The 25,644-nt window shown below is 33.7% G+C and overlaps 3 protein-coding genes across 5 annotated transcripts; 1 reads left to right on the top strand and 2 right to left on the bottom strand.

The window, feature by feature from the left end:
- Positions 1-869: 869 nt before the first annotated feature.
- LOC114760969 (50S ribosomal protein L20-like) lies at positions 870-3,793 on the bottom strand. Its single transcript, XM_028950290.1, has 3 exons — positions 3,680-3,793; positions 2,755-2,959; positions 870-1,195 (listed from the first exon to the last, which is right to left on the bottom strand). The coding sequence occupies exons 2-3, from the start codon at positions 2,938-2,940 to the stop codon at positions 1,016-1,018; spliced, it is 366 nt and encodes a 121-aa protein (XP_028806123.1). The 5' UTR covers positions 2,941-2,959; positions 3,680-3,793; the 3' UTR covers positions 870-1,015.
- A 2,937-nt stretch (positions 3,794-6,730) lies between these two features.
- On the bottom strand, positions 6,731-13,018 carry LOC114760961 (putative DEAD-box ATP-dependent RNA helicase 29). Of its 3 annotated transcripts, none has more exons than XM_028950281.1 (11): positions 12,497-13,018; positions 11,187-12,348; positions 10,942-10,999; positions 10,017-10,121; positions 9,785-9,833; positions 9,195-9,277; positions 9,023-9,075; positions 8,642-8,723; positions 8,501-8,557; positions 8,239-8,377; positions 6,731-7,247 (listed from the first exon to the last, which is right to left on the bottom strand). In XM_028950281.1, exons 1-11 carry the CDS (start codon positions 12,870-12,872, stop codon positions 7,009-7,011), a joined length of 2,403 nt encoding a protein of 800 aa, XP_028806114.1. In that variant the 5' UTR covers positions 12,873-13,018; the 3' UTR covers positions 6,731-7,008. The 3 variants fall into 3 exon arrangements, with proteins under 3 accessions (XP_028806114.1, XP_028806115.1, XP_028806116.1); XM_028950282.1 differs by having other exon boundaries at positions 9,195-9,271; XM_028950283.1 differs by having other exon boundaries at positions 9,195-9,268.
- A 7,706-nt stretch (positions 13,019-20,724) lies between these two features.
- LOC114760963 (beta-glucosidase BoGH3B-like) lies at positions 20,725-25,307 on the top strand. Its single transcript, XM_028950284.1, has 8 exons — positions 20,725-21,146; positions 22,035-22,125; positions 22,280-22,425; positions 23,007-23,250; positions 23,552-23,656; positions 23,732-23,914; positions 24,134-24,338; positions 24,826-25,307. Exons 1-8 carry the CDS (start codon positions 20,725-20,727, stop codon positions 25,305-25,307), a joined length of 1,878 nt encoding a protein of 625 aa, XP_028806117.1.
- The last annotated feature ends 337 nt before the right edge of the window (positions 25,308-25,644 follow it).

The raw sequence follows: 25,644 nt of genomic DNA, 5'->3' as shown, positions 1-25,644 counted from the left end.
TCAAAAGCGAGAGCCCATTGATTTTATAAACCCCACAATATTTGTAAGATTCCCCGATATGAGACTCATAACAAAACACCTCTTTCAAGAGGCAACGTCCCGACGACTCCACTTTACGACACTTCACCCGGTCTTCTTACCGAGCAGAACCCTCCGTAGGTAGCCCTTTCCGACTGGCCAACTCTCAATCAAAGCACCAATGTGATGAGTATAAGTCCAAGAAGAAAGCTCAATCCCAAAAGACTAGCCTATTAGGGGGAGAACCTATTGAATTTATAAATCCTACAACAATTGTGAGATTTTTCAATAGGGGACTTATAACAAAGCACCCCTCTCGAGAGCTAACGTCTCCAGCGGCTCCACTTTACAGTACTTCACTTAGTCTTCTTACCAGTCAGAACCCTCCGTAGGTAACTCTTTCCGATTGGTCAACTCTCAATGAAAGCACCAATGTGATGAGTATAAATCCAAAGAAATGGCCCAATTCCAAAAGACTAGTTTATTAGGAGGGAGAGCCTATTAAACTTATAGACCCCACAACACATGAGATTCCCCATGTGGGACTCATAACAGAGGACCCCTCTCAAGAGCTGAAATCCCCGACAGCTTCACTTTACGGCACTTCACTCGGTCTTCTTACCAGTCAGAACCCTTCGCAGGTAGCCTTTTCCAATTGGTCAACTCTCAATGAAAACACCAATATGATAATCATAAGTCCAAAAGAAGAGCCCAATCCCAGAACACTAGCCTTTTATGAGAGAGAACCCATTGAACTTATAAACCCTACAATACTTGTGAGATTCCCCAATGAGGAACTTATAACATGCTGCTAATTCAACTATCAAAAATTATTAACGGCCGGAAAAAAAAAAAAAAAAGGAACAGCGCGGTGACTATATAATGTTAACATCCCAGCAAATGAGGAGATCACCAAGTAACTGAGTACGGGGGTATATTGATAAGGATACTTGACGATTCTGTTACAAACTAAACCACTGCTTAAATGGCAAATGCTTTAAACGGCCACCTTTCTCGGAGGAATGACCACATTTTTGTTTCCTGGAAAAGCATTTCGAGAAATATCAACCAAGGCCTTAAAGCTATACGGTTCATGCATGGAAATCTCTGATAAAACCTTTCTGTTAAGTTGGATATTCTCCTTCATCAGCCCGTGCATGAAGTTCCCATAGTTAACCTGGTTCATAAAAGCGAAGAGACAAATGACCAAGAGTAAGAACATTGAACACTCAAGATGGTTAACAAAAGCAAAGGAGCACATAAGAAAGAATCAGAAAAATGAACAGTCCAGAGCTGATGCACGAAGATATATCTAATACTGCGAGAAAAGTTCATTAAACCAAGGGTAGTAGACTGCAAAAGAATGAAAAGAAAGGTGCAAGTCTACATGGTTTAATGTGCAACTTATAAGCACCAACCCATAAGCCCCAACTGGACAACCCAACTCCTATCCATATGCAGTATGGATTTCATCACTAGTTTACCCAAGTCACTGGATATGACGTCATTATGATAGCAGTTGACCGGCTCACTCATAGGCAAAAAAGAGGGCTGCATTGTTTATGAAGGAGGCGGTAAGACTACAGGGGAACTCGGAACCCAAGATCATAGTTTCGATCAGAGAACAAATTAACCAATTTTGCAGGTGAAGCTAATGTCAACCAATGTTTGGAGATCTGTGTGTTACGTAGTGGAAGGGAAACCAACATAATCCAAGTAAGTGATTATCATGCATAGTTTGGCTCAATACCTCATACAATTGCTACTCTAGCATGTCACCTTTTAATTACTAAATTTTTCAATGCAAGAACACTCAACACCCTTTTTCCCTGAAGATCATCCAAATGCTGATAACATTAATATTTCTCCACACATAATAAAAGCTGCAATCACCACATGTGCTGTATGATCACTAAGTCGCAAAAAATATTATGCACAGCAGTGTTCCTCAGATTCTACAGAAATGCAAGATTGATATACAAAACCAGAATTTGTCTGACTTCAACTAAGGGAACCTTTCTTGAAAGCAAAATTGTTCACATAGGAATGCAATTTTTTAACTTAATTAACTTCTCTAATAAAAATTCATGTTAGACAGAACGGATTTAAAGGAGGATATGGTGGGATTCCCTTTAAAATATGCAGCTAAAAATTGTGAAATGGAAACACCAGCAGTAAAAATAGACACAACAAATAACTTCAATAAAAAATAGTTATTCATAGTTTCTTTGATGAATAAGACATGGATACACATAGTGATACCAAGATAGCACCACATTTGAACACAGGCATTCACTTACAAGGGACTCTGGTAGAAATAGAAAAGAAGGAAAAAGTTCAAAATTTTCAACAAAGTAATACTTTCTTTATTGCACCACTCTGTAACCACTGAATTAAAGAAGAAACGGATACAAAAAGGTGGATATCAATAAAATCAAACAATTCAGAACAATGTTTTATTCATGTAACGTCCCCCCACAAGCCAGACCAATTCAACAACTAAAAGCAACAAACAATTCAAATTCCTTCTGAGCCAACTATATTACTTCCAAGATCCAGAAATTCATTTTTGTTTGGACCTCTTTATTCTGCAATATCCTCCTTTTTGACATTCTTAACATTTTTAAATTCATTAAAGGAAAATTCATCTAAGCAAAGAAAATTCCTTAATAAGCAAGAGGATCGATCCTCTGCAAACTAATAATTAGCGAGTAGAGAATGGAATGTAATACATACTCCATGAATGCGGGTGCCAGCATTAATCCGTTGGATCCAAAGGGAGCGCATGTCCCTCTTTTTGTTACGGCGGTCCCTGTAGGAATATTGCAAGGCCTTCTCCACCCTTTCCCTAGCTATCCTTATGCAATTCTTGGCTCTTCCACGGAAGCCCTTTGCCAGCTTGAAGATTTTATCCTTGTTCATTTTCGTGTATTAATCTGCTCTGCAGTCATAGTTCCACTCACTCAACATAGGATATCAAAATAAAAAGTCCTAATTTCCATCTTTGTATGATATTTTTCTTAATATATTTACATTCTTATTAGCTGTGGAACCAATGAGAAGGTAAGAACTGTTTCAAAAATTCTTCTTCTCAGGAATCCCATTATTAATTCTTAGGGCCAAGGGAGAGAGAGCTATCATCATATGAAGCAAATGAGCACATTAACAATAAGCTTGGAAGTAAATGACAAGTTTTGCCAATTAGCGCCTACAATAGCATCATTTCAGCAGCAAATACAAGAAAAATGATGAACCTGACACAGAAAGACGCTCAACTGCAAACGATGGCAGGAGATATCTGCAAACATAGGCAGACCTATATTGCACTAAGTGGGGCTGATATTTGAAATATGCATAGTCCGTATCATACGGTTTTAATTTTTATTCCAGATAATTCAACGAAAATGCCTTAGTAAGCCAAATGATTCAGGCAACTCCTCCAAGCCACTGAAGAATGACAATGGTAGCACTCTTGCAATTTATGATCTTCCAATTAATTGAAATGAAAAAACAATAAAACAAAGAAAGAAGCGGAGCGACGGCGTCCGACGCAGGATGAACAGATGAGCGGGGGGAACAAATTCCAATCCAGATTCAGAGTCAGATTAAACAAATCAAACTCGTTGGATTCTGGGAGAGGACAAAACTCTAGGGTTCGTACCTTCTTCAATACCAGCCGGAAAAAACCACGCAGGCCTGACAACAGTGGACAGCGTCCGACGGCGAGCTCAACCAAGTGTGGACTGTGGAATGCCGACCCAAAAGAATGAATATGCGCCTCCTACCAGCCGAGGGCGCATTTTGTTGTGGTAATTCCTTTTCTATAAGGGCGTTTTCGTCTGTGTCCTTTTTGTTTTTTTTTCTATAAAAACATTTTCGTCATTTTCTGTACCAAATCAATTCCATTTCTTTTAATAAATACAAAAAAGCAAATAAACCTTTATATTTTACCATGACAATAATTAAATTGTATTAAATTATTAAATAAAATGCACTTTGAATTTAAATTTATATTAAAATGAATAAATTAAATTAAATTTAAAGATAAAAGCACAAAATACACTAACACTAATTGTTATAAATTTATATATATTACTTATAAAAAATTTATAATATCACTTGTAAATTTTTAAAAAATATTATGCTTTTATAAATATAATAAAAAAATTTAAACCTTCAATTTTTATTTATATACCTCACTTTACACATAAGAGTCACACTAAGTCAAAAAATCCAAGTATATATTTAAGATACTTCTCCGATTCTTAATATAAGACCTATTTAATTAATTTGATTAGACTAAGAAAATTAGATAAGTTATTTAATTATAAAAATATGATATGTTTTTTTTCTAAAATACTATAATTATCTTTCTTAATACCTCATCTCCCTCTTCTGTTTAATTATGATTGAAAGAGTATCCATAAGGGTAATTTAGAGAAAATTAATAAACATGATAAATGGGTCTTATATTTAAGACCAAAACCAACCAATAATTGGGTCTTATATTAAGGATCGGAGGAGTAAAAATATAAAGAATTATTCATATTTATAAATTTACTTTCTTTAAATATATATATATATATATTATCTCCATTAACTCAACATTTTGAATTTGCCATTGTTTGTAGAGGTAATAGTTTCCCTACAATTTCACTACACCTTCTAGATCAAATCCAACACCCAAAAAAAAAAAACTACAACTGAAATTAATTTAATTAAATTACCAAATCAATAGGGAAAAAAAAAGACTAATCACATTATTAAAATGATACCCTCAACACCAACCTTATCGCCTAAATCCTGCCCATATCAAAATTCATTGTTTACTAAATCAAATCGCTCCATTTACTTAAGAGAGTATTAAGCATAATTGTAAATGAAGAGTTCAAGTTCACACTTTGGAACAGGTAACAAATAAAGAAAGAAATGTGAGAGTAGAATGTAACATTGTTTTTTAAAACTTAGAAAATCAATTATAGGTCATGAAAAACTTTGGAACAAAGAATTTAACTAAATAAGGCAGGATATAAGACAAATGAAGTCAAAAATTAAACAAGGCCAAATATCTCTAATTCTCAATATAATTAAAAATTCAATTTATTTATAAATATAAGATTTTAATTTATTTTGTCTCTCATATGTATCTATTTTTTTTCAAAATACTCCATCCATCCCTTACTATAAGATCTAATTTTTTTGAATAGATTTGTCCTTTTTTATACGATCCCTTTTGAGTTTGTTTGAATATTTAATACATTATTACCTATTTTATCCCTAGTTTAATGCATTCAATACATTCTCTTTCTTCACTTATCTCACTCTTACTCTCTCACATCTATTCATTTATATATAGGAGTATATTTGGGAAAAAATTGTATTTGCTACATAATTGCTTTTAACTAATTTTAACTTTTTTCTTAAACCGTGCAATTTAATTAAAAGGATCTTATAATAAGGGACGGAGTAGTAGCGATTATGATAATTGCATACGTTAAAAATTTAATAATAGGGTGATTCGAATACATATGATTAACAATGATACTTTAAAAAAAATTTATATGTATTTATTATAAATAATTAGCTCAAGTAGTTTTTTAATATTCATAAATTAGTTACCTAACTTTTATATTGAGAATCACAACTAGTATATTAAAAGATATATAATATTTTACCAAAAAATTAAAGGATATATAATACTAATTGATGAGAGACGCTCTATATTTTAAAATTAGTTTTACATATTTAAAAATATTTATAAAAAATTGTATATAAATATCACATCAAATACATCAATGAAATATATTTTTTTAAATTTATATAGATGTATTATTTAGGAGTGGATTAACTAACAGTACAGTAGGTATAGAAAGCTTTTAATATTTTAAAAGAGTGAGATTAGATTAAAAAATCATTTAAATACTATCTATATCTAATTATGTTTTAATATTTTGATAATTTTTAAAATAAATGAATTTAAATTTTATTTTTATAAAACAACCAAATAAAATTAAAACAATTCCTGTGAAAAAATGTAGACAATTGAAATTCAACCCCCCCCCCCCCAAAAAAAAAAAGGTCCCCACTGTCATAACCAAAATCAAGTTTGCAAAATTGATTCAAACTTGGTATGTCAGTATTACATATCTCTTTTTCTTAAGTAGGAAAACAAAGTTGTTAGTGTCAACTTCAGAGGTTATAAATTAATTTTAACTTTATCTTATCATGTATTATGTATATATACACATTAACCTGCTCTAATTTTAAATATAAGCATCAAATTTTTAAAGAGGTTTACTTTTTTTTTTTATTTTATAAGACACAGTTTACATTCATTTTATCACTTAATACATTTTTTTTATTTTTACTCATAATTGATTACACATCTCATCTATTTTTTTCATTTATTTTCTCTCATTTCTCTTTTCACTCAATATTTCTCCCACTTGCACTCCCCATAAATAAGAGGGATTTAAAAACAAATTACATTTCTTACGCATTTATTATTTTTAATTAATTTTAACCGATCCTTTGAGTTGTGTGATTTAATTATTTGATACTTACACTTTGACCCAGATGGATGGAGTATTACATACAAGCCATTGAGTCAAAGCCCGAAATTTTTATAATTTTTCAGATCCACTAACATTTTACAGTTTCCATGGACTTTATAGCTTTTGCCGAAGTAAATAAAATGATTTTACACCAAAAATAAAGATGAACTAAAAATGTCATGATTGAGAAAAGCACTGGAGAATAGGGCAAAATTCAAGAATGAGAACTGCACAACATTACAATGGAAACCTTGCATTTAACCAACAAAATTGCCCCCAGGGAAAAAATATACAGTTTACTTTTCTCCTCACTTCACTAGAGAGCCACATTTCTCTAATTCATTTCCTATCTTCTTTGTGATCCTCGCTTTCCCTGCTCCTAAATATTTTAAAACAAACAAAGTAACATTTCCTCCAAAATGTCACTGACAAAATCTTACCTTCCCTTCCCTTTCTTTCCACGTCCACCACCACCCTTTCCTTTTTTCCCATTTTTACCAAATTTTTTACCCTTTTTAGCAGACTGGCTCTTCAGATAAGAAAGTCTGTCAGCTTTCTTCTGCCTGTCCTTTCGAATTTGATCAAGATCTTTGATCTCTGAACGCACATGAGCATTTGGCACTGAATGCTGCTTCTTGCTGCCTTTAAATTTCCGGGGACCGCCTCGGGAGTGCCCTGAAAGATGGAAAGAAAGAGTCAAATGATGAAAAAAATTTAGTTTACACATTCAACTTGTCATTAGCATCGGATAAATTGCGCCAGTATGACATTACAAAACAACAGTCACCACCAGCAAGCAATGAACAAGAGATTCACTGGGTGAATGTTTGTCTTCCAAAAAGCCTACTTGACCAATCCAACCGTGATCGAACATAGAATAGAAGCACGTAAACATGAAATCCGCAGAAGTCTACTAATATGCTGACAAGTTTATCCATGATTGGATTTGTCAGCTATTGTTTTTATTGACAGGATCTATGTAAGAATATTTTCTCGTTGCACAGGAAACTTTACAAAAATAACTTACCAAAAATGCAGCAATTACAAAGAAAACTACCTAATTTTACTGAGATAGATCTGATTTAAACAAGTACAAATTCGTTCCAAAAATAATTACTCCCTCCTTTTTTTTTCCCCCTTACAGGACACGGGAATAGTAATTACAGGCATGGTTGACCTACAATTAAATCATTCCTTTAAGTTTTTGTTTTCATTTCTTCATAGAATGCATTGTGCCATTCGATGAATCCAATGACAAGATGGAAACAATGAATTACAATCTAAAACAAGTCATTGCTCATAACTATCATATAATTAAAGTTAACCGCCTCATGCTACTTCTAAAAACCTGTTAAACTAGCCTGATAGTAGGTTGATGGCTTTCCAATTATTTTATACCTTCACCTCATTCCATTCCACTTGTAACTAGTAACTAGCAAAAGCCAACACCTTTTCTCAGAGAAGTTACAGATAATAGAATTCAAGTAAGCTAGAACATATTTAGGCACACTTCACAGCATTGAGCTGCAATGATCCTTCCTAGGGAAGCAAGGTAAGACCAGCCCATGCAGCCTCCTTTGTATCTATCAGGATAGTAGATACTAGCTAATCTCCAACATACAGGAACTCAAACAAACATGTAATATCAAGAGAAGCAAATCCACACCTGCTGAACTAGTGGCTCCATAAGAATCACCTTCATTATCCATCCCCTTATGACCTATCTTATTGTGTGAGCGTTCTTTCCACTTCTTATATATACCAGTCTTGGTGGCCTTCACTTTTGCACCACCCTCTGTCTTTATCTATAATCATGTATAGAACATAAACATGAGGCATAAGGTCATATTAAGAAGTCAAAAGAAGAGAACCCCATATTATAGAGTAAACAACCAAAGATGAGAAAAGGTGTTACAAAGATAAGGTACCTTTCCATTTGCAGCAACACGCTCACCATTGTTTAGCTTGATGTACTTTTTACTTTTCTGCAAATAAAACGTATCCATGAGTAAAATAGGGGGATTTTGAGTACAATGGCGATAACATTAACGCACAATTGATTCACATACCTTGTCCCAATGATATACTGACTTTTGTTTCTGAATGCCCGCACTGTCATCTGCAACTAGATCGAGGACAGCTGATTCCAATCTACAATATTAAGTCTCATTAAGGCAAGCACATAAATAAGAGACAAAAGGTAGGCTGGTAGGGAGGTGATAAATGACATCTATGTTGAATTGCAAACAGAACACGTGGAAAAGACAGATATGGCTTCTTGCTTTTTGCTTCAGAAGCAGCAGAGCATTTTCCAAATGAAATAATTTGAGGTTGGGCCACAATTATGGTGGACAAAAAGATCTGGCACGTTTTACATATTCCTCTCTAAGATAAACCCCTCCCCTTATTGCAAAACACAAGGGCATTGCTGATCAGCACAGTGAGAGTACCTATTAGAAGAAAAGTCTTCTTTAGCCCTGACAGAAAGACCTGCTTCCATATGCTGACAATGACAGCAGAACACAACATATACAGTTAGCCGCCTCTAATGTCAAAAGTGATGCAACCGCATAGTGTATGACATGGTTGTACTCGTAATAGAGAGAAGATAGCGTGACATACGTGATTTTGGGGTATTGAGCTTATGTAGAATTCCTCATCCTTGAAACTTTGTGGCTTTCTCTTAGAACCAGATACTGCTGAAACCAAAAGAAACATGGTCAAATATTAATAACCTTGATATACGCTTTTCTAATTATGTGATACTTGTTTTAAATTATAATCCAAAAAGCAACTCCAAGAAACTAAAATCCTTCAAATGTTAACAATCCTAACCTTCTAATTTCAACCCGTTAACAACCCTTTGGCTTCATATTTTCTCATGCAATAAAATATTTCAAGGCGCTTGAGGTTGATTTAAAAAAAAAAAAAACTCCAAAGCATCATTACATCCTACGTTCTTCCTTTTTCTTTTTCTAATAATAGAAGAAAAAAATATCACAACATCCTAGCTCCTTTTCAACAAACGATATTAAGATTTATGAATAGAAGACAGAATGCATTTTCTATGATGAAAGCAAGAACCATAGTCTGAAAGAAAGGGAAACTGAGGGCGGGGGGGGGGGGGGTGACTTTGACAATTCCATATGCATACAAAAAGACAAAATATCAAAGTGAAATAAAATTAAATGACTAACACAACAGGCACAAACCTTTTTTCCCTTTCTCCACAGAAGGCGTCATATCCAATTGAATTTCCCCCTGCAAGGAGCCAAGAAATATATCATACAAAGAAATATGTACTGACAAAAAAGAAATGCAAATATACCATTATTAACTCATTCTAATATGTTATCCAGGCATGTAATAATAGAGTTCATTTCCAAACAAAAAAGTAGTCAAATTGTAATGAGCACAATTACAGCATTAATCACATTCAAATACCTCTTCTTCCTTATTCTTTGAGCGTTGCTCATGGACTAAATTTATAATATTCTCATGAATGGCTCTTTTTTTCTTCATCACATCAACCCATTGACTAGCAGGTCCCTGCAAGTGATCATACTTTTATGTAAGACAAAACAGAGGAAAGCCAATTATGATCATGTGCCATTATATCAAATAATTCAGAAACATGTATCAAAGTTGGCAGCAAATTTTCATTGAAGAAGCTGGAACCCTTAAGGGCCCAAGAGGCAATTGATGCAGAAGATAAATTTTAACGCATCACACTATCTACCATCCATAGACACAATGAGATGTATAGGATTAAAAAAAAACTATTTTCACATCCAAATGTTTAACAGGCTTCCAAAATATTCTGATCAGAAATATACAAGGTGTGTCTCAACATAATTATACATCAAGTCATCAAGACGTCTTTGAGGATAGTCTCATTATCTCAAAACATTCAATAACGTCCCTAGCATGGTAAGTACAAGCATCAAACAAACATACAAGTTTACATCCAAGACACATGCTTGCACGACATTTCATTATGAAGTTCAAACCATGCATGATTCTTGCATGTTGACGAGTAATACTTCAGTAAAAACAAAAAATGAAAAGAAAACATAAGCCCTATATGCTGAAGTGAAAGGAGAGAAAAATGATAATGAAGAATTTCAAATTTTAGCAAGACCATCCAGATATTTATATCAACTTAGTGAAGCAATATCTGAACAAATAGATCAAGCAGAAGAATGAGGAAAAAAATTTTAATATAATGAACTCAATGAGATAAATAGTATATTTTAAAGATGAAAACTTCAAGTTTGTCTAAACAACACAAACAATAAAGTTATTGAATTAGACCAGAGCATGGGTTTTAAAATTGAACGAAGCCATGGCATGAAGAAATTGAAATTACCTGCAGATGCTTTGATTTAGCTGCTTCACCTTCAGCCTCCAAAACAGTCTGCTTTGGCCTAATATAAAAAGGATTAAAATAATGCAATTTAAAAACCTATTAAAGAAGTAATCTACTTTGACTCCACTATTCAAATACTCCTCCGATCCTAAATGTAAGACCCATTTTGTAGTGTAATTTTATTTTATTACACTACAAAATGGGTCTTATATTTAGGACTGGAAGGAGTATAATATTGCACTAACCTAAACTTTTTCAAGTGCTCTGAAAAAGCAAGTGCCATTAATTCCCCTGTTTCCAATACATTCTTGAATATTGGATGCAATCCCTCGCGTGGTAAATCTTTTACTCTTCTAATAGACTCCTTTGCAGGCAAGGGTTTTGTCTTCGAGTATAAACGAAATGCATTTTGACAGCTCTTCTGTAATGATATTAGCTCAGCAGAAGCATCAATGGTTTCTTGAACTCTGTCTGATACAAGATCTAAGACCTTTTGAGGGAAACGACCATAAACAGTTTCTCCCTTTGCTATTGCCTGGTCAATTTTGGAAAATGCTCCTTGCATATCCTGCAGAACCTCCTCTTCAGTTGGAGCAGCTCTGATTGGTTTTGAGAGGAACAAATGAAGATCCAAAAGGTATGGCATATCCTCTGAAGTTACAAAAGAAAAGGCAGCACCAGTGCGCCCCGCTCTTGCAGCTCTCCCCACTCGATGAACAAATATTTTAGGCTTGGGGGGGAAGTCCCAATTGATAACATTATCAAGTAATGGAATATCTATGCCCCGAGCAGCAACATCTGTCACAATCAACAACATTGTCTTTCTTGACCTGAACCTTGATATATGAATTTTGCGAGCATCTTGATCCATGTCACCATAACATACAGATGGCTCAATACCCTCTTCCCTAAACAATGTGTTAAGAAATTCCACATGATGTTTCGTGGATACAAATATAAGTGTCTGCTGATCGGAACTAATTTGCTCCCTAATCAAATACAATAATGCTGCATATTTTTCTTCCTGCCTCAACGTGAAAAATGCAAGCTTCAGGTCAGGGCTGATTTTAGTTTCCAAATCCAGACGAATAAGCTGAGGGTCACGCAGGCCAGCCTTTGCAAATTCAGCAAGGGCGCTAGGTAATGTAGCACTGAAAAGCAAGGTTTGACGGTTCTCACCCAGCTGCGTAAGAATTTGATGCAATTGCTGAGCAAAACCCATGCCGAATAAACAATCTGCCTCATCAAAAACAACATATTCGACAGTGCGCAGCGACATGTCATCAACTTCAGACAAATGGTGCATAAGCCTACCAGGCGTTGCAATTATAATGTCAGGATTTTGAGCTAACTCCTCAAACTGACTTTCCATACTGTCACCTCCAACTAATAAACTAACACGAAGGTCTGAAACAAGAAAGACGAATCAACCATGTCATTTAAACAGCACAAAGGCCAATTTTTCTAGGTAACAATGACAAGTAGAATGAGCTAAAGAAATTAAGCTGTAGAGGAGAAACTGGTAGAACTTAGGCCATAAATTATGGGTTCTGACCTGTGAAGTGGCCAAGCTCTTTGGTGAATTTCAAAGTCTGAAGCGCCAAGTCCCTTGTAGGGGACAAAATGAGAGCCCTAACACCACCCTGAGGAAGATGCTGATTCAGACGCTGAAGCATGGGTACCAGAAACGCAGCGGTTTTACCAGAGCCAGTACGAGCCATGGCAACAACATCAGCACCTGAGAGAATGATTGGCATCGTCTTCCTCTGAATTGGTGTCGGCACCTTATAACCTTTTCGCTTGATTCCTCTGTACACATTGGGGCTAAGACCCAAGGACTCAAAACCGCCAGACTTGGCCTTCTTCTGTTGCTTCTCCTTCCGTTTCAACTCCGCTTTGGAACTCACGAGAAAAGCACGTTCTTTCGCCATATTTCTGAACCTCAAGAACACTGAATCTGAAAGTGAAAGGTCTGTGGAAACTGAAGAGAAGAAGACTTTGAGTTGATCGGAAGACGACGGGAATCAGGGGGATGGGTGGCTACTGAGTCTCAGAGCCGCCTCATGGAAGAGGAGGGCGCGATGAGGAAGATTATGCCGTTCCCTAATTCCCTCGAAAACGGAAACGCACCGTTTAGGATCTTGGCTTTTTTTTTTTTTTTGTAGTTTCTAGTCTCATAAAATAATTTTTATTTTGATTTTAATCTTTTAAGTTTTAAGTTATAGGTTTTAATTTTTAAAATTTTTTATTTAAAATATTAATTGTTATAATTTTATAAAAATTTGCACTATTTTACCACAAAATCTTTGTTGGGAAACTAAAACTGAAATAAAAATAAATTTGTTGGGTAAAAAAATATATTAACATTTCAAATTAGTGGCCAGGACAAAAAAAAAAAAACAAAACAAAATCACCCTCAGATAAACTGAGGGGGCTTATCACCAAAATGAGAAAATTTCGTCTAATCTTTTGTTTTGACTTTTGAATACATTTTTGGTTGCTAGGCACAGTATCCTTTGTTACTATTAGGGGGAAAAAAACAATATTCACTTATTAGAGACGCGACCAAGTAATATGTGGGGAGAAGGGTGTCTCCGTTCCCTTTTTCCTCTGTTTTCCCTCACTTCCCCTCAATGATAAGATTATAATTTGAACAGTACAAATTTCATATTTTATAAATTATGAATAAAGTGATATTTTTTAAAAATAAATTAGATAAAATTAAAATACTAAATTTCAGCCATGATTATTTAAAACAATAATAAAAATATTTTATAAATTTATTTTTATATAATATGAAATCTATACTATTCAAATTACTATCTTAACAATTGATATGAGAAGTGGATAAAAATGGGAGCAAGGGAAATGGAAACACCCTTTTCCCATTAAATGTGATAGCTCATCCAATGGGCTTCAAACTTGACTTTTTTTTTTTGAATCAATACTTAGAGGTTAAAACATTACAACAAATCCAACAAAACCCAATTTCCTTTCTCAACCCTCTCTCACTCATAGAAGGTGATTAGTTTAGAATACAAAAGTTGCTCTCCATGAAATAAAAGAGTTTGGCTAAATGATCAGCCATAGGGATATATTTATTAGTGGTATGTACCGGGACAACAGTCTGATTCCTATGAAGTAATAATTTAGCATTATCACCAATGCTTTTAAACATGTAATTTTCATCACAACCTCTATAAAATAGAGACATGGCCTCTACATAGTTAGTATACATCAATATCTTCCTGTAACTTCTGCTCCAACAGAGTTGCAATCCATTAATCATGCCAAGAATCTCTACAATAGCAGGTGGTATGGAGATAATCTTACAGCTAAAACCCCCCATCCATTGGCCATGACTATTCCAAGCAGCAGCACCACAACTACTTCTACCATCTAGTAAGACTAAAAAGCAAGGTTTGACGGTTCTCATCCATCTAACTTGACTTTTGACTTTTTTTTTTTTCCTAGGGAAATAAAGGCAACTTCATTCACACAAGATAAAAAGATTATAAATAAAAAGGCCAGCTTATTACAAATGGTCTGCTTGAGTTGTGCCCAAATAACCTCTAAGAGCAGGCCAGCTCAGAGAAACAACAAAAACTACAACAAAAAGCAAGCCCAACATGCAAGACTCAGAGGGTGTTTGAATTGCAACCAAACTATGGTTTCAGAAGTAATTTTACAGTCTACGAGACAAATATGTGGATGAGTTTATCTTGATTTACGGGAAAGTGTTTTTCAAAAGCACTTCTGGGTGTTTCTAAACACCCCATCAGCAAAGAATGCCACCACGAAGCTCAGCTCCAAGATAATCGGATACTTCATGACGTCTACACCAGATGTGTTTGAGCAAAGCCTAAGAACAGCACCGGAGGTGCCATAAGCTTGACGAGCAGTAAGAAGGGCTTGAATTCAGAACAGCAAAACGTAACCTACAAAGTAAAAGCAACAAAACAACACAAACAAAATCACAAACCAAACGATAAGCAGCCTACAGAGCAAGACTGTCATAGCACTGTCCATTCTATGACAACTAACCATCGAAGCAGATTAAAAACCATCAAACAAAAGCAGCAAAAGGTTTAGATGAGCAAGGAAACCCAAGTTGGGATTCCTATACTCTCGAACTAAAAATCCCGACTAAGAGGGATAAGAGAGGCAACGAACAAAAAGTATGGGAGAAGAGGAAGGGGACATGACCAAAGAAATAGGGAGGAGTGAAAAATTGAGACAGAGCTGAAGGACAAAGAGATAGAGGAAGCAGAGCTGAGGGAAGAAACAAAGAAACAACCGAAGGCAGTGAAGAAAAGAGCAAAAAGAAGGTCAGCGGAAGATAATGGCAGTGGAAGAAAAAGAAACTGAAGGCACAAAAAAAGATAGAGAAAAAGAGATAAGAAAGGTGGGAAGGGAGAAGAAGTCGGCAGCAGCAGAAGAAAACTGATGAAGCAGCGGAGCAAGAGGGCGTAAATCTAAGCGGAAAACAAAGGAAGTTTAAGGCGGAGGAAGAAAAAAGAAACGAAAGAAGAAAGAGAAAACGGTACAAAGAAAGGTAGAGAAGAAGAAACACAACAAAGGAACACTGAAAGACGATGCAGGAAAGTGCCAAGCAAATCTCCCAGAACAGAGAAAACTCAGAGCTCTCTCTAGTGTTTCATTAACAATAACTATCTTTTGAGTATATTTATATAAATATCTTACAATTTTACACTACGTAGATAATGTAATTTTCTTCTTCTTCTTTTTTTTTTTACCTGTGGAAGTTATGTGGATAATTTGCAACTTGTTCTACATGAATATTGTCCTTGCTCACAGTAGAGAATGAATGTAACTAAATCTAGCTAACATGCTTTTCGATTCTTTTCTTTTTTTTGGGTTCTGAGAGGTATTCTCTTACTCAACCTTTTAGAGTTCTTATTGTTGATCGAATGGGAAATATCTAGCAACATGAGTTGATGCTTAAAAAAAAAAATCAATTATGTATCAAGCTCCCATCAATGTTGTCAGAAATAAAATATATTTTTAATTTGAAAAAGCACATCGTTTCCTCATGCCTTGTGACTCACTCTTATAAAATACTCCTCTGGTCCTATTTACAAGGCAGAGAGAGAAATTTTTTTTTATCCTATTTATAAGTCACTTTATTAAATTTTTATCATGAATGTACCATATTGTCCTTCATTTATAGTGTAAATGGTTTTTTTTTTAAAGAAGTATATATTACATGGGGTAAAGTTGGAAAGTTGTTATATTTTAGTGAAGAGTTAATGCAATTTAAGGCTTTTCTCAGTCTGTATGAAACATATTAGAAGTGTTTTATAAATAGGATCAAAGGAGTATGACTTAGTTCCTTGCCCGATATTTATCAAATGCCATGTTTTACCCCCATAAAAGTAATTAACCTTTTTAAATTCTTCTTACATGGATTTCTTTGCAGTTCCCCTAGTGATCGAAAGAAAATTTACTTTTTAACTGAGAATGTCTTATATAGCCTTGTAATAAAAGGTGGGGGACTTTGGTTGAAACCAATTAATCAAATTAATCTATCTCTTTTAGTTAATCATATTTGGAGGATAATGGGTGTTCAGAAAAATTCTCTCCTTCTTCTTGCTACTATGGAGGTCGAGTGAATTGATAAGAATTCAAATTCTTCGTCAAGATTGGTGTAAATAATGTGTGTCAATGTATTAAAAGAAGAATCCCACATTACTTGGAATTGTGGGATCTAAGTTATAAGTAATTTTGGGCTATTAAATTAAGCAAGATGAAAAGTGAGCTTGCATACATAATGAGCCACTGGCTGGAGGCAGCCTCTTCAATATTCGAAGGTTTTATTCTTCTTAAATAGTCATGCATAGCACTAAAGAGGAATTGAAAGATTCACCGAATTTTTGGAAAATTTAGGTATTGTTGCCAACAAACGTTCCCTATAAATGCCTCTTGGTTTTGGAAGAAAAATTGTTCTACGTCAGATTTGATTGTTCTTAATCCTAGGTGAGTGGATATTAAGCTCAAATATTCATGTAAGCCATAAATTATGGGGGCCTACAAGATCTAATAGCCCTCTTGTTATTTATCAGACATTAACGATGGCCAATCTTACTAAAAAGGAAGCAATAACTGATATACGATCAAATGGAACGCTCAACTCATAAGAAGACTATATGGCTCTCGGATTTCTAGACAAATCGTTAACAGTCCTTTATCCATTCAGGGTGCAAACGATATATGGGGTGAAAAAAATTTTAAGGTAACCTTGGTAAAGATGGTTTCAACATTTTAATTGAGCTTATTGCTTCTCATCAACCCAAATAAATATATGGAAATTCCTGAAAGCTTCTCTACCAATAGTAGAAATTCTTAAAAGCTCATCATCTTTGGTCTTGTTTACAATCACAATCATAAATCCTTATAAATATATTTCATGTAAATTGTGACAAAACTTTTCTCAGATCCTGACTTCATAAATCATGATTAAAAAATTATTTATAAGCCATTTCAGGCAGATTCTTAATGTATCATCTTTATGCTTCTTTGGATGTCAAGGATGAAGAAACTTTGGAGCATTCGCCTTTTCTTTGTCCTGTCCTGTGGTTTAAGGCTTTTGAAACCAGAACAGATCTAATTCACCAATTGGGCATTGCTACTTGGGTGAGATATTTGATTTCTTCTCTTGTAGAGGAAAGAAACTCCCCTCCTATGAAACAAAACATTATTCTCCTAAATTTGATTTGGAAAAGAAGCATAGAAATCAAAGTGTTCATTCAAAAGTTACTTTAACTCGTCATTGCATGATCAGGGAATTCATGGGTATCTTATTATATAAGCTCTGCAGCCTCTGCTTGTAAGCTGTTAAATCCGATTCCTAGTAGTTATCCTTTTGCTTTGGAAAATGTCAGCTTCCCTTCTAATGAGTTCCTGCTTGGATGAAATATTTGGATAAGGGAAGTTAAGGGGAGGAAAACTTCTTCATATTTCATCAATGTTAGGTATTTTGGGAATTTAATTCAAAATCTTGTTTAGGTTAAAAATCTGACTCTCTTAAAAAAAAATGATCTCCTACATCAACGAATGATTTTCATTTGAATAATAAATTATAGCCCTTCAAGGAACTTATCAAGAGATTTGGTGAAAATAATAAGTTTCATGAAAATTCCATGCGCGTTGGCAAAGGAAAAAACACAGAAAAATCTAATGCTACATCAAACTATTTCTTATTCACTCTAATGTCATTGCAAAAGATCTTATGGCATTGGCCATTTTTTCCCCTTGTTTTCGTTGACGTATTTCTAGCAATGTTTCTCTTTTAGTACTTTTGGTTCATTAGTCTAACCAACCGATTTTGCAAATGAAAATAACATATTTATTCTATATACTATATTCGATCTTAATTATAAAAGCTAATTGCCTAATTTGAGAAAATTAAGAAAAGAAGTTAAGTTAGTTATTTATAATAAATGAGTGTTGTTTTTTCTAAAATATCCTTGCTAATCAAGTGTATTAGTTAAAACTATCATTGTTAGAAGAATTACCTTAGGGGGAAAAATACATAAATACCAGAGACAAAGTGGATTGGAGTCTTATATTTAGGATCAAAATAAAAATCAAACAAGGTCTTATATTAAATACCGGGAGGTAGTATATATATAATTGAGAATTTAACTTCAACTATTCATATTGACCAGAGCCTCTAACACCCACAAGCCACAATAATCATAACCTAAGCTAGTTATTGATATTAATGATTCAATGTTCTATTCTTTAGTGTTTCGGAAAGACAGTTTCAGTAATAACAACTTTTTATTTGCCACGTTCAAAAACAAAATATTGTTGATATATTTTTTAAAATTAGTAAGAGTATTAGAGCAAACCAACTGGGGCAAAATTTTGTTTTTATCACAGATTTACATGCAATCAATATTGATACCATCAATTATCAATTAATATCAATAAAAATAACCAACTTAAATGATAATATCATGATCATAAATATCGATATTGATATTAATTAAATTCATCGATATCAATTTTAATTTTTAAAATATACGCAATCTATAACAAGGTCATCTGGATAAGTTGGCCAAAAAAAGGCCAATTGTATGGATCACAAAGGACCCTGCATAAAATTTCGCTATCTATTAGTATCTTTTTTTTTTCACCCCAATTTAGACAATATATTTTTTTGGGAAAAAAGAATTTATAAAGATTACATGGATGGTCACGGAAAAGTTTTTGTTTTTAGCAATCCTACAATGGATTTTATTTAAAGAAATTTCAGATTTAATCTTTCTGTCAGCCATATATTTAGCAATAATTTCTTTTTGGCCACCACATATTTTCCCACTAGTTTTTTCGCCATCATATATTTACGGATTTACCAATAATTAATATTCATGCGTATATATCAATAATATCATGATCGTCAATCTCAATATAAAATTTTTTCCAAGAAAGTTTAAACAATGGTTTAATCATTTAATTTTAAATTACTTAAAAAGTTAAACTTAAACTTAAACTTTTTAATATGAATAATATTATACTATATCATTCATATTATACCAAATCATTCTATATATGTTTTCCGACTTATAAAAAAAAATCATTCTATATATCATGACAAAACAATTTTTTTGCTACTGTAGAATTTTAACTTTAATAATCTCCTGCATTATACAAGTATAATGCTAGTTAAGTATAGTAAATATGAATATGTTCTTAGTGACTAATGCCGCAAGGTGACAACTAACAACAAATAATATTTTTGTCCTAAAAATATCTGTATTTAAATTTAAATAATTGCTCCGACAATCAAATAATATTTAGGTGATAGAATCTAAATCTTTATATTTAGAATCTCATTCATCCTTTATGTTGTATTATCTTTTGTTAATATTCACCTCACCACCCCATCAAGAATCTTATACTTTATGATCGTGTGACTAATTTGATTAAAATTAAAATTAAAATTTAATCAAATATCCATCCAGTTTTCTATAAATACCCTAGCTCTTCTAGCATTTGACCTAAATTATTGCGTTTAACTATTCCATCATTGAACACAAGTTCTTTCCTCTTTGTTCCGGATATATTCTCCAAATTCGTAAGTGGTCATGTTTATTCATCATGCATCATTTATAATTATTATTTCATTCATATTAGCTGGATTACTCTTCTTAATCGCTCTTAAAATGTGTTTGGCTAATCTAGTTTCAACTATATATCGTGCTTTGAATTATTGATTGGGAAGCTTAAATCCAACCTCATTAGCAAATAATGCCAACTATGCGCTCTTTAAGTTTTATGGTTTATTTTGAGCCATTAAGGCTTTTTATTGTATCATATCAAGTTAATATTAGTTAAGTCAACAAAGGTGTTTTCTTTTTCCGATTTGAGTTGAAGGAACTTTGAAGGTATAGACTCTAATAATCCCTCTAATTTAGAGGAGAGGGTAGACGATTTTTTTTCTTTTTTTTTCCCCTCCAACCGAACATGGTATTAGGATTTAGGACCCTTCAAAAGCAGTTTTTCAAATATGACTCTTCAAAAGTATGTGAAAAGAATTTTATCTCGACTTGTTTATATTAATCAAGCAATTCTAAACAAGTATAAACTCTTAAAAATACAATGAGATTCCTAACTGTATCCATGTGAAAATTTTGTTGATGGATAATAAGCCAAGTAAACTAACAAATGTAGCTATTTTTTTTAGCCTTGAGACTACTTACCTAATTTTATTTTTTTGCTCCAAAAAATCAAACATTAGTTAATTTTTTTTTTTTAATGCAGGCAATGACGATGTTAAGGTTTTTGGTGCTTTCTCTTTGCTGTCTGGTTGTGGGAGGGGCAACAAAATCAGAATACCTAAACCCAGGATTGCCAATCCCACACAGAATCAACAAACTACTCTCAAGAATGACATTATCAGAGAAAATTGGGCAAATGGTGCAAATAGAGAGATCAGTGACGTCAGCCGAAGTGATGAAACAGTACAAAATTGGGAGTGTTTTAAGTGGCGGTGGAAGTGCTCCATCACAAAACGCAAGTCCCCAAGAATGGATCAAAATGGTGAATGAATTTCAAAGGGGAGCAATGTCAACAAGATTGAAGATTCCTATGCTTTATGGGATTGATGCTGTTCATGGACATAATAATGCTTATAATGCCACCATTTTCCCTCACAACATTGCTCTTGGAGCTACCAGGTATATTTGTGTCTTTTTATCATGATTTATTTCAACTTGATGGTTTTGATGAAGCTAGTAGAAATCGGACTAGTCTTTAAACCGGTCGGGTTAGTGAGATCAAACTAGTTATAATTAAAATAAATTATTTTTCTTATAATACTTAAAATGAAGAAACTGCCTAATGTATTTGTGTATGCATGATTTTAGAGTTTATGAATATTAATCGTTTTGTTGATATTTCAATATCAACCAATATACCAACAAAGTTCCCTCATTTATTATTATTTTATTTGTAAAAAAAAATCCCTTCTTCTCTTTTCTTTATAAAAATCTTCTACTTTTTTTTGTTTTAAAAATTCTACTGTCATTTTCTTTTTTTTTTATTTATGATACTTTACTATAAAGATAATGATATACTTTGTCTTTGAGTTAACACAATAATGTTTTAAAAGACACATACTCTCTTAAATTTTCACAAAGACCAAACCATTATCCTTATTATGTAGCTTCATAAATTAATTTTAACATTTAAAATTTTCTGGTAATCATTTAACAAAAATACATTAGTTTTTTTTTTAACTATTTTATATTTAATGATTTTTTAGTCATCTATGATACAGATTATAATTATAATATATACGGATATAGTTTATTTGTCCCGAACTTTATTTAATAATAATTTAAAATTTTATGGCCAAGGAAAAGATACTGAAGATTAAAATTTTCACAATATAATTAATCCAATTTTTATAACCCTTAAAAACCATATATAATTAGTTTTAATAAAATGATATATATATGTCTATATATTATTATTATTATTATTATTATTATTATTATTATTATTATTATTGTTAGCCCCAAGAAAAATATTATTAAGATTAATATTAATATTCGTTACTGCAGAGATCCTGATCTTGTGAGGAGGATTGGAGATGCCACTGCTCTGGAGGTTAGAGCCACGGGAGTCAACTACATTTTCGCGCCATGCATTGCGGTATGCAAGTTCTATTTTATTATCATCAAACTAAACAATCTTCGAATTTTTATGTGTTTTAATTTTGATTTCTTAGGATCTTGCATATGTATTGTGAGTTTCAGAAAGCTTGATCACAAAAATTTCTTTTTGTTTCTTCCTTTCCACGTAAAAGGTTTGCAGAGATCCTCGATGGGGAAGGTGCTACGAAAGCTACGGCGAAGATCCCGAAATCGTGAAGAATATGACAGATATCATTCTGGGGCTTCAGGGGGAGATACCTCCTCGTTTTCCCCAGGCCGTTCCTCATGTCGATGGACCGTATGTGATCCGATTTCTATGCTTTTTCTTATTTCCCGTACCTAAGTTGTTCAATTATCATCTAATAGGGTTACATTATTTTTGACACAAAAGTGAGTCTTTCACCTGACCTGAATAGGGATATAGATTCGAGGACTTAAAATATTGTGCCGGAGCATTGTTTACTAAGTATCACTCATCGATCATTGTTTAATATATCTGAATGTGATTAATGTGTTTCTCGAATGAAGCATATGGGCTAAAACATACTGTAAATTAAGTAAAATTTTATGAAACTTTATGGTGTTTCAGAGTCTAGTGCTACAGAGCCACATCTCTGTTTTGTCGTGGGTAGATTTGTTTTTTATTAGGGAATTAGGGTTTCTGTTTACCACTTCTCTTTTTGGTGCTTGAATGCTAGTCATCAACACCCTAAGAAGTCATTTACTTTACCTTTCTGTGTGTTTTAGGTATGTTGGATGTAGTCTGTGTGCCCTACTTTTGTATGAATGGGAAGATTTAGAAAAATGTGTGTATATATTTTTATATTTGCAAATTACTATATTCTTATCATTGATTTTTTGTTTTCTTTTGCTTAACAGGAAGAAGGTTGCAGCTTGTGCAAAACATTTCGTAGGTGATGGTGGCACCTATCATGGAATCGATGAGGGCAATACAATGATAAATTGGGACACAATGCTGAGAATTCACATGCCTGCTTATGTCGAAGCCATTCAAAAGGGTGTGTCCACAATCATGGCCTCCTACTCAAGCTGGAATGGACTGAAGATGCATGCTAATCATGATCTTATTACTAATTATCTCAAGAACACTCTTAATTTCAAGGTATTGTCATTTTCCTGACTGCCGACTCTTTAATAGGTAGGAGGATATACGCTGGTGTTTGCAATATCAATAATATCACTCAAGTATCCAAATACTAAGCTTTTGAGCTGATCAAAATAGGATTATTGTATTTGTTCTCTGTTGTCACTTCAAACGTTAAAGACTTGTATGAGAAAACATGATATAAATATGAATAAGACCAATCATGAGGCTTCACTTTAGCACTTCAAAGCAAGCAGTCCTTGCAGGAATGAAGAATATTGTTATCTTGCATTTGAATTTTTTTGGGGTAAATTTGCAGGGATTTGTCATATCTGATTGGGAAGCTCTTGACAGGATCACTGATCCTCCTCACGCAAATTACACTTACTCAGTTCTAGAAGCGGTTAATGCCGGAATCGACATGGTAAGTGTCCCTGAGAAGTAAGAACGTGGTCAAGTGATATATGCTTCCAAGTCTAACCTTCATCTCATTTTTCAGGTCATGGTTCCCTATAACTACGCAGAATTCATCAACACTCTGACTTATCTTGTCAAGAACAAATACGTTCCCATGAGTCGCATTGATGATGCAGTTGGCAGAATATTGGGAGTAAAGTTTCATATGGGACTTTTTGAGAAACCAATGGCTGATAATAGTCTTGTCTCAGAGCTAGGAAAAAATGTTAGTTTCTGCATTTTTCCTAATTAATGAACTATTTTAGGTGTTCATTATCTGGTTCACCAATTAATACATAACAACAGAAGAAATTTTTTTGAACTATCAAACCTACACATTATGATTGTACATGAGAATCTGATAAGAACGCCTAAAATCTTTACTTTACTTGTGTTCTTCTTTGTAATACTTACTTTAAACTCTTATTTTACATTACATTAACAGGATCACAGAGAACTGGCAAGAGAAGCTGTGAGAAAGTCACTAGTGCTCTTGAAGAATGGGGAAGATGCAGATACTCCGGTCTTACCTCTTCCTAAAAAGGGAGCTAAGATTTTGGTTACAGGTAGTCACGCTAATAATTTGGGTTATCAATGTGGTGGCTGGACCATTTCCTGGCAGGGACAAGGCGGCAATAACATTACCAAGGGTATGTTCTTACTCTGATTCAATCTGGAAGATTTAATTGTACTTTTAGCCCCTCTAATTCAGTTTATTTGAGCTATTTTTTCCTTCCAGTTTAATAATCCAGAGCATTATAATCTCTCTAATTATGAAATAGACGCAATTAAAAATAATAATTAGATAGAACCATGGCTGGATTTTGTTAACTCTGAGAAAGACAAAACTTTAGCTTCTGCTGAACAACACCCCCCCCCAAAAAAAAAACCCATAAAACAGTTCTTGACGCATTGTTGATCTAGTTGGAATTTTGTATTAAATGGCTCTGGATAATTTGGGAGGACAATATCCCTTTAACTGGAAACTAGATAGATCAATTTGCGTTCTTGAAACATAAATGAAGCATCATTTCTTGTCTGACAAATTTCGAACGTATATTGAACATCAATGAATTTTTGGTTTGAAGTATTGACATTATATAATATAACATGATTTAATCCTGGTTTGGCAAACAGGGACCACTATTCTCCAGGGGATTATGAACACAGTTCCCTCTAGCACTGAAATAGTCTTTAACGAGAGGGCAAATGCTGACTTTGTTAAGAAAAACAATTTTGATTATGCCATTCTTGTTGTTGGGGAGATGCCATATGCAGAGATTGCAGGGGACAGCAGAAACTTGACAATTGCAGGCAATGAAGGTGTAATCACTGACGTCTGCATCAACACTAAGTGTGTTGTGGTAGTAATTTCAGGGAGGCCAGTGGTGATGGAACCTTTTGTAAGGTTCGCAAATGCCATTGTTGCTGCTTGGCTTCCAGGAACTGAAGGCCAAGGAGTTGCTGATGTTCTGTTTGGTGATTATGGTTTTACTGGGAAACTGCCACAGACTTGGTTCAAAAGTCCTGATCAATTGCCCATGAACGTTGGCGATCCTCATTATGATCCTCTATTTCCATTTGGGTTTGGTCTTGAAACTCAACCAGTCCAAAGGTAGAATAGGTTTAGCACGCATACCCATTTTTTGCAGGACATATTTTTTCTTTTTTGTAGATTATTGGCGGTTAGTTTCCTTTTGTTTTGGTAGATGTTTGGTAGGCTTTTTCTTTCGGTAGGTTTAGAAATTAGATTTTGCAAAAACTTTCTTGCACAAGAGAGTTAGGGAATTTTAGGAATTGTTTAGAAAAAAACAGTGGTCTTTAATTTTTTTTTTTTTTGGAAATTTCATATCTTTAATGACAAATTAATTATTGCTTCTCACAATTTACATCAATTTTTAATCGAGCCCGTATAATTCAAAAAGATATAAATTCGTCTCTATATCGTATTTTGAT

The sequence above is a fragment of the Neltuma alba genome, unplaced genomic scaffold (genome assembly GCF_004799145.2).
Source record: "Neltuma alba isolate B1F8T4 unplaced genomic scaffold, ASM479914v2 tig00011058_pilon, whole genome shotgun sequence".
Taxonomy (NCBI): domain Eukaryota; kingdom Viridiplantae; phylum Streptophyta; class Magnoliopsida; order Fabales; family Fabaceae; genus Neltuma; species Neltuma alba.
This window is presented reverse-complemented; position numbering and strand designations above follow the sequence as displayed.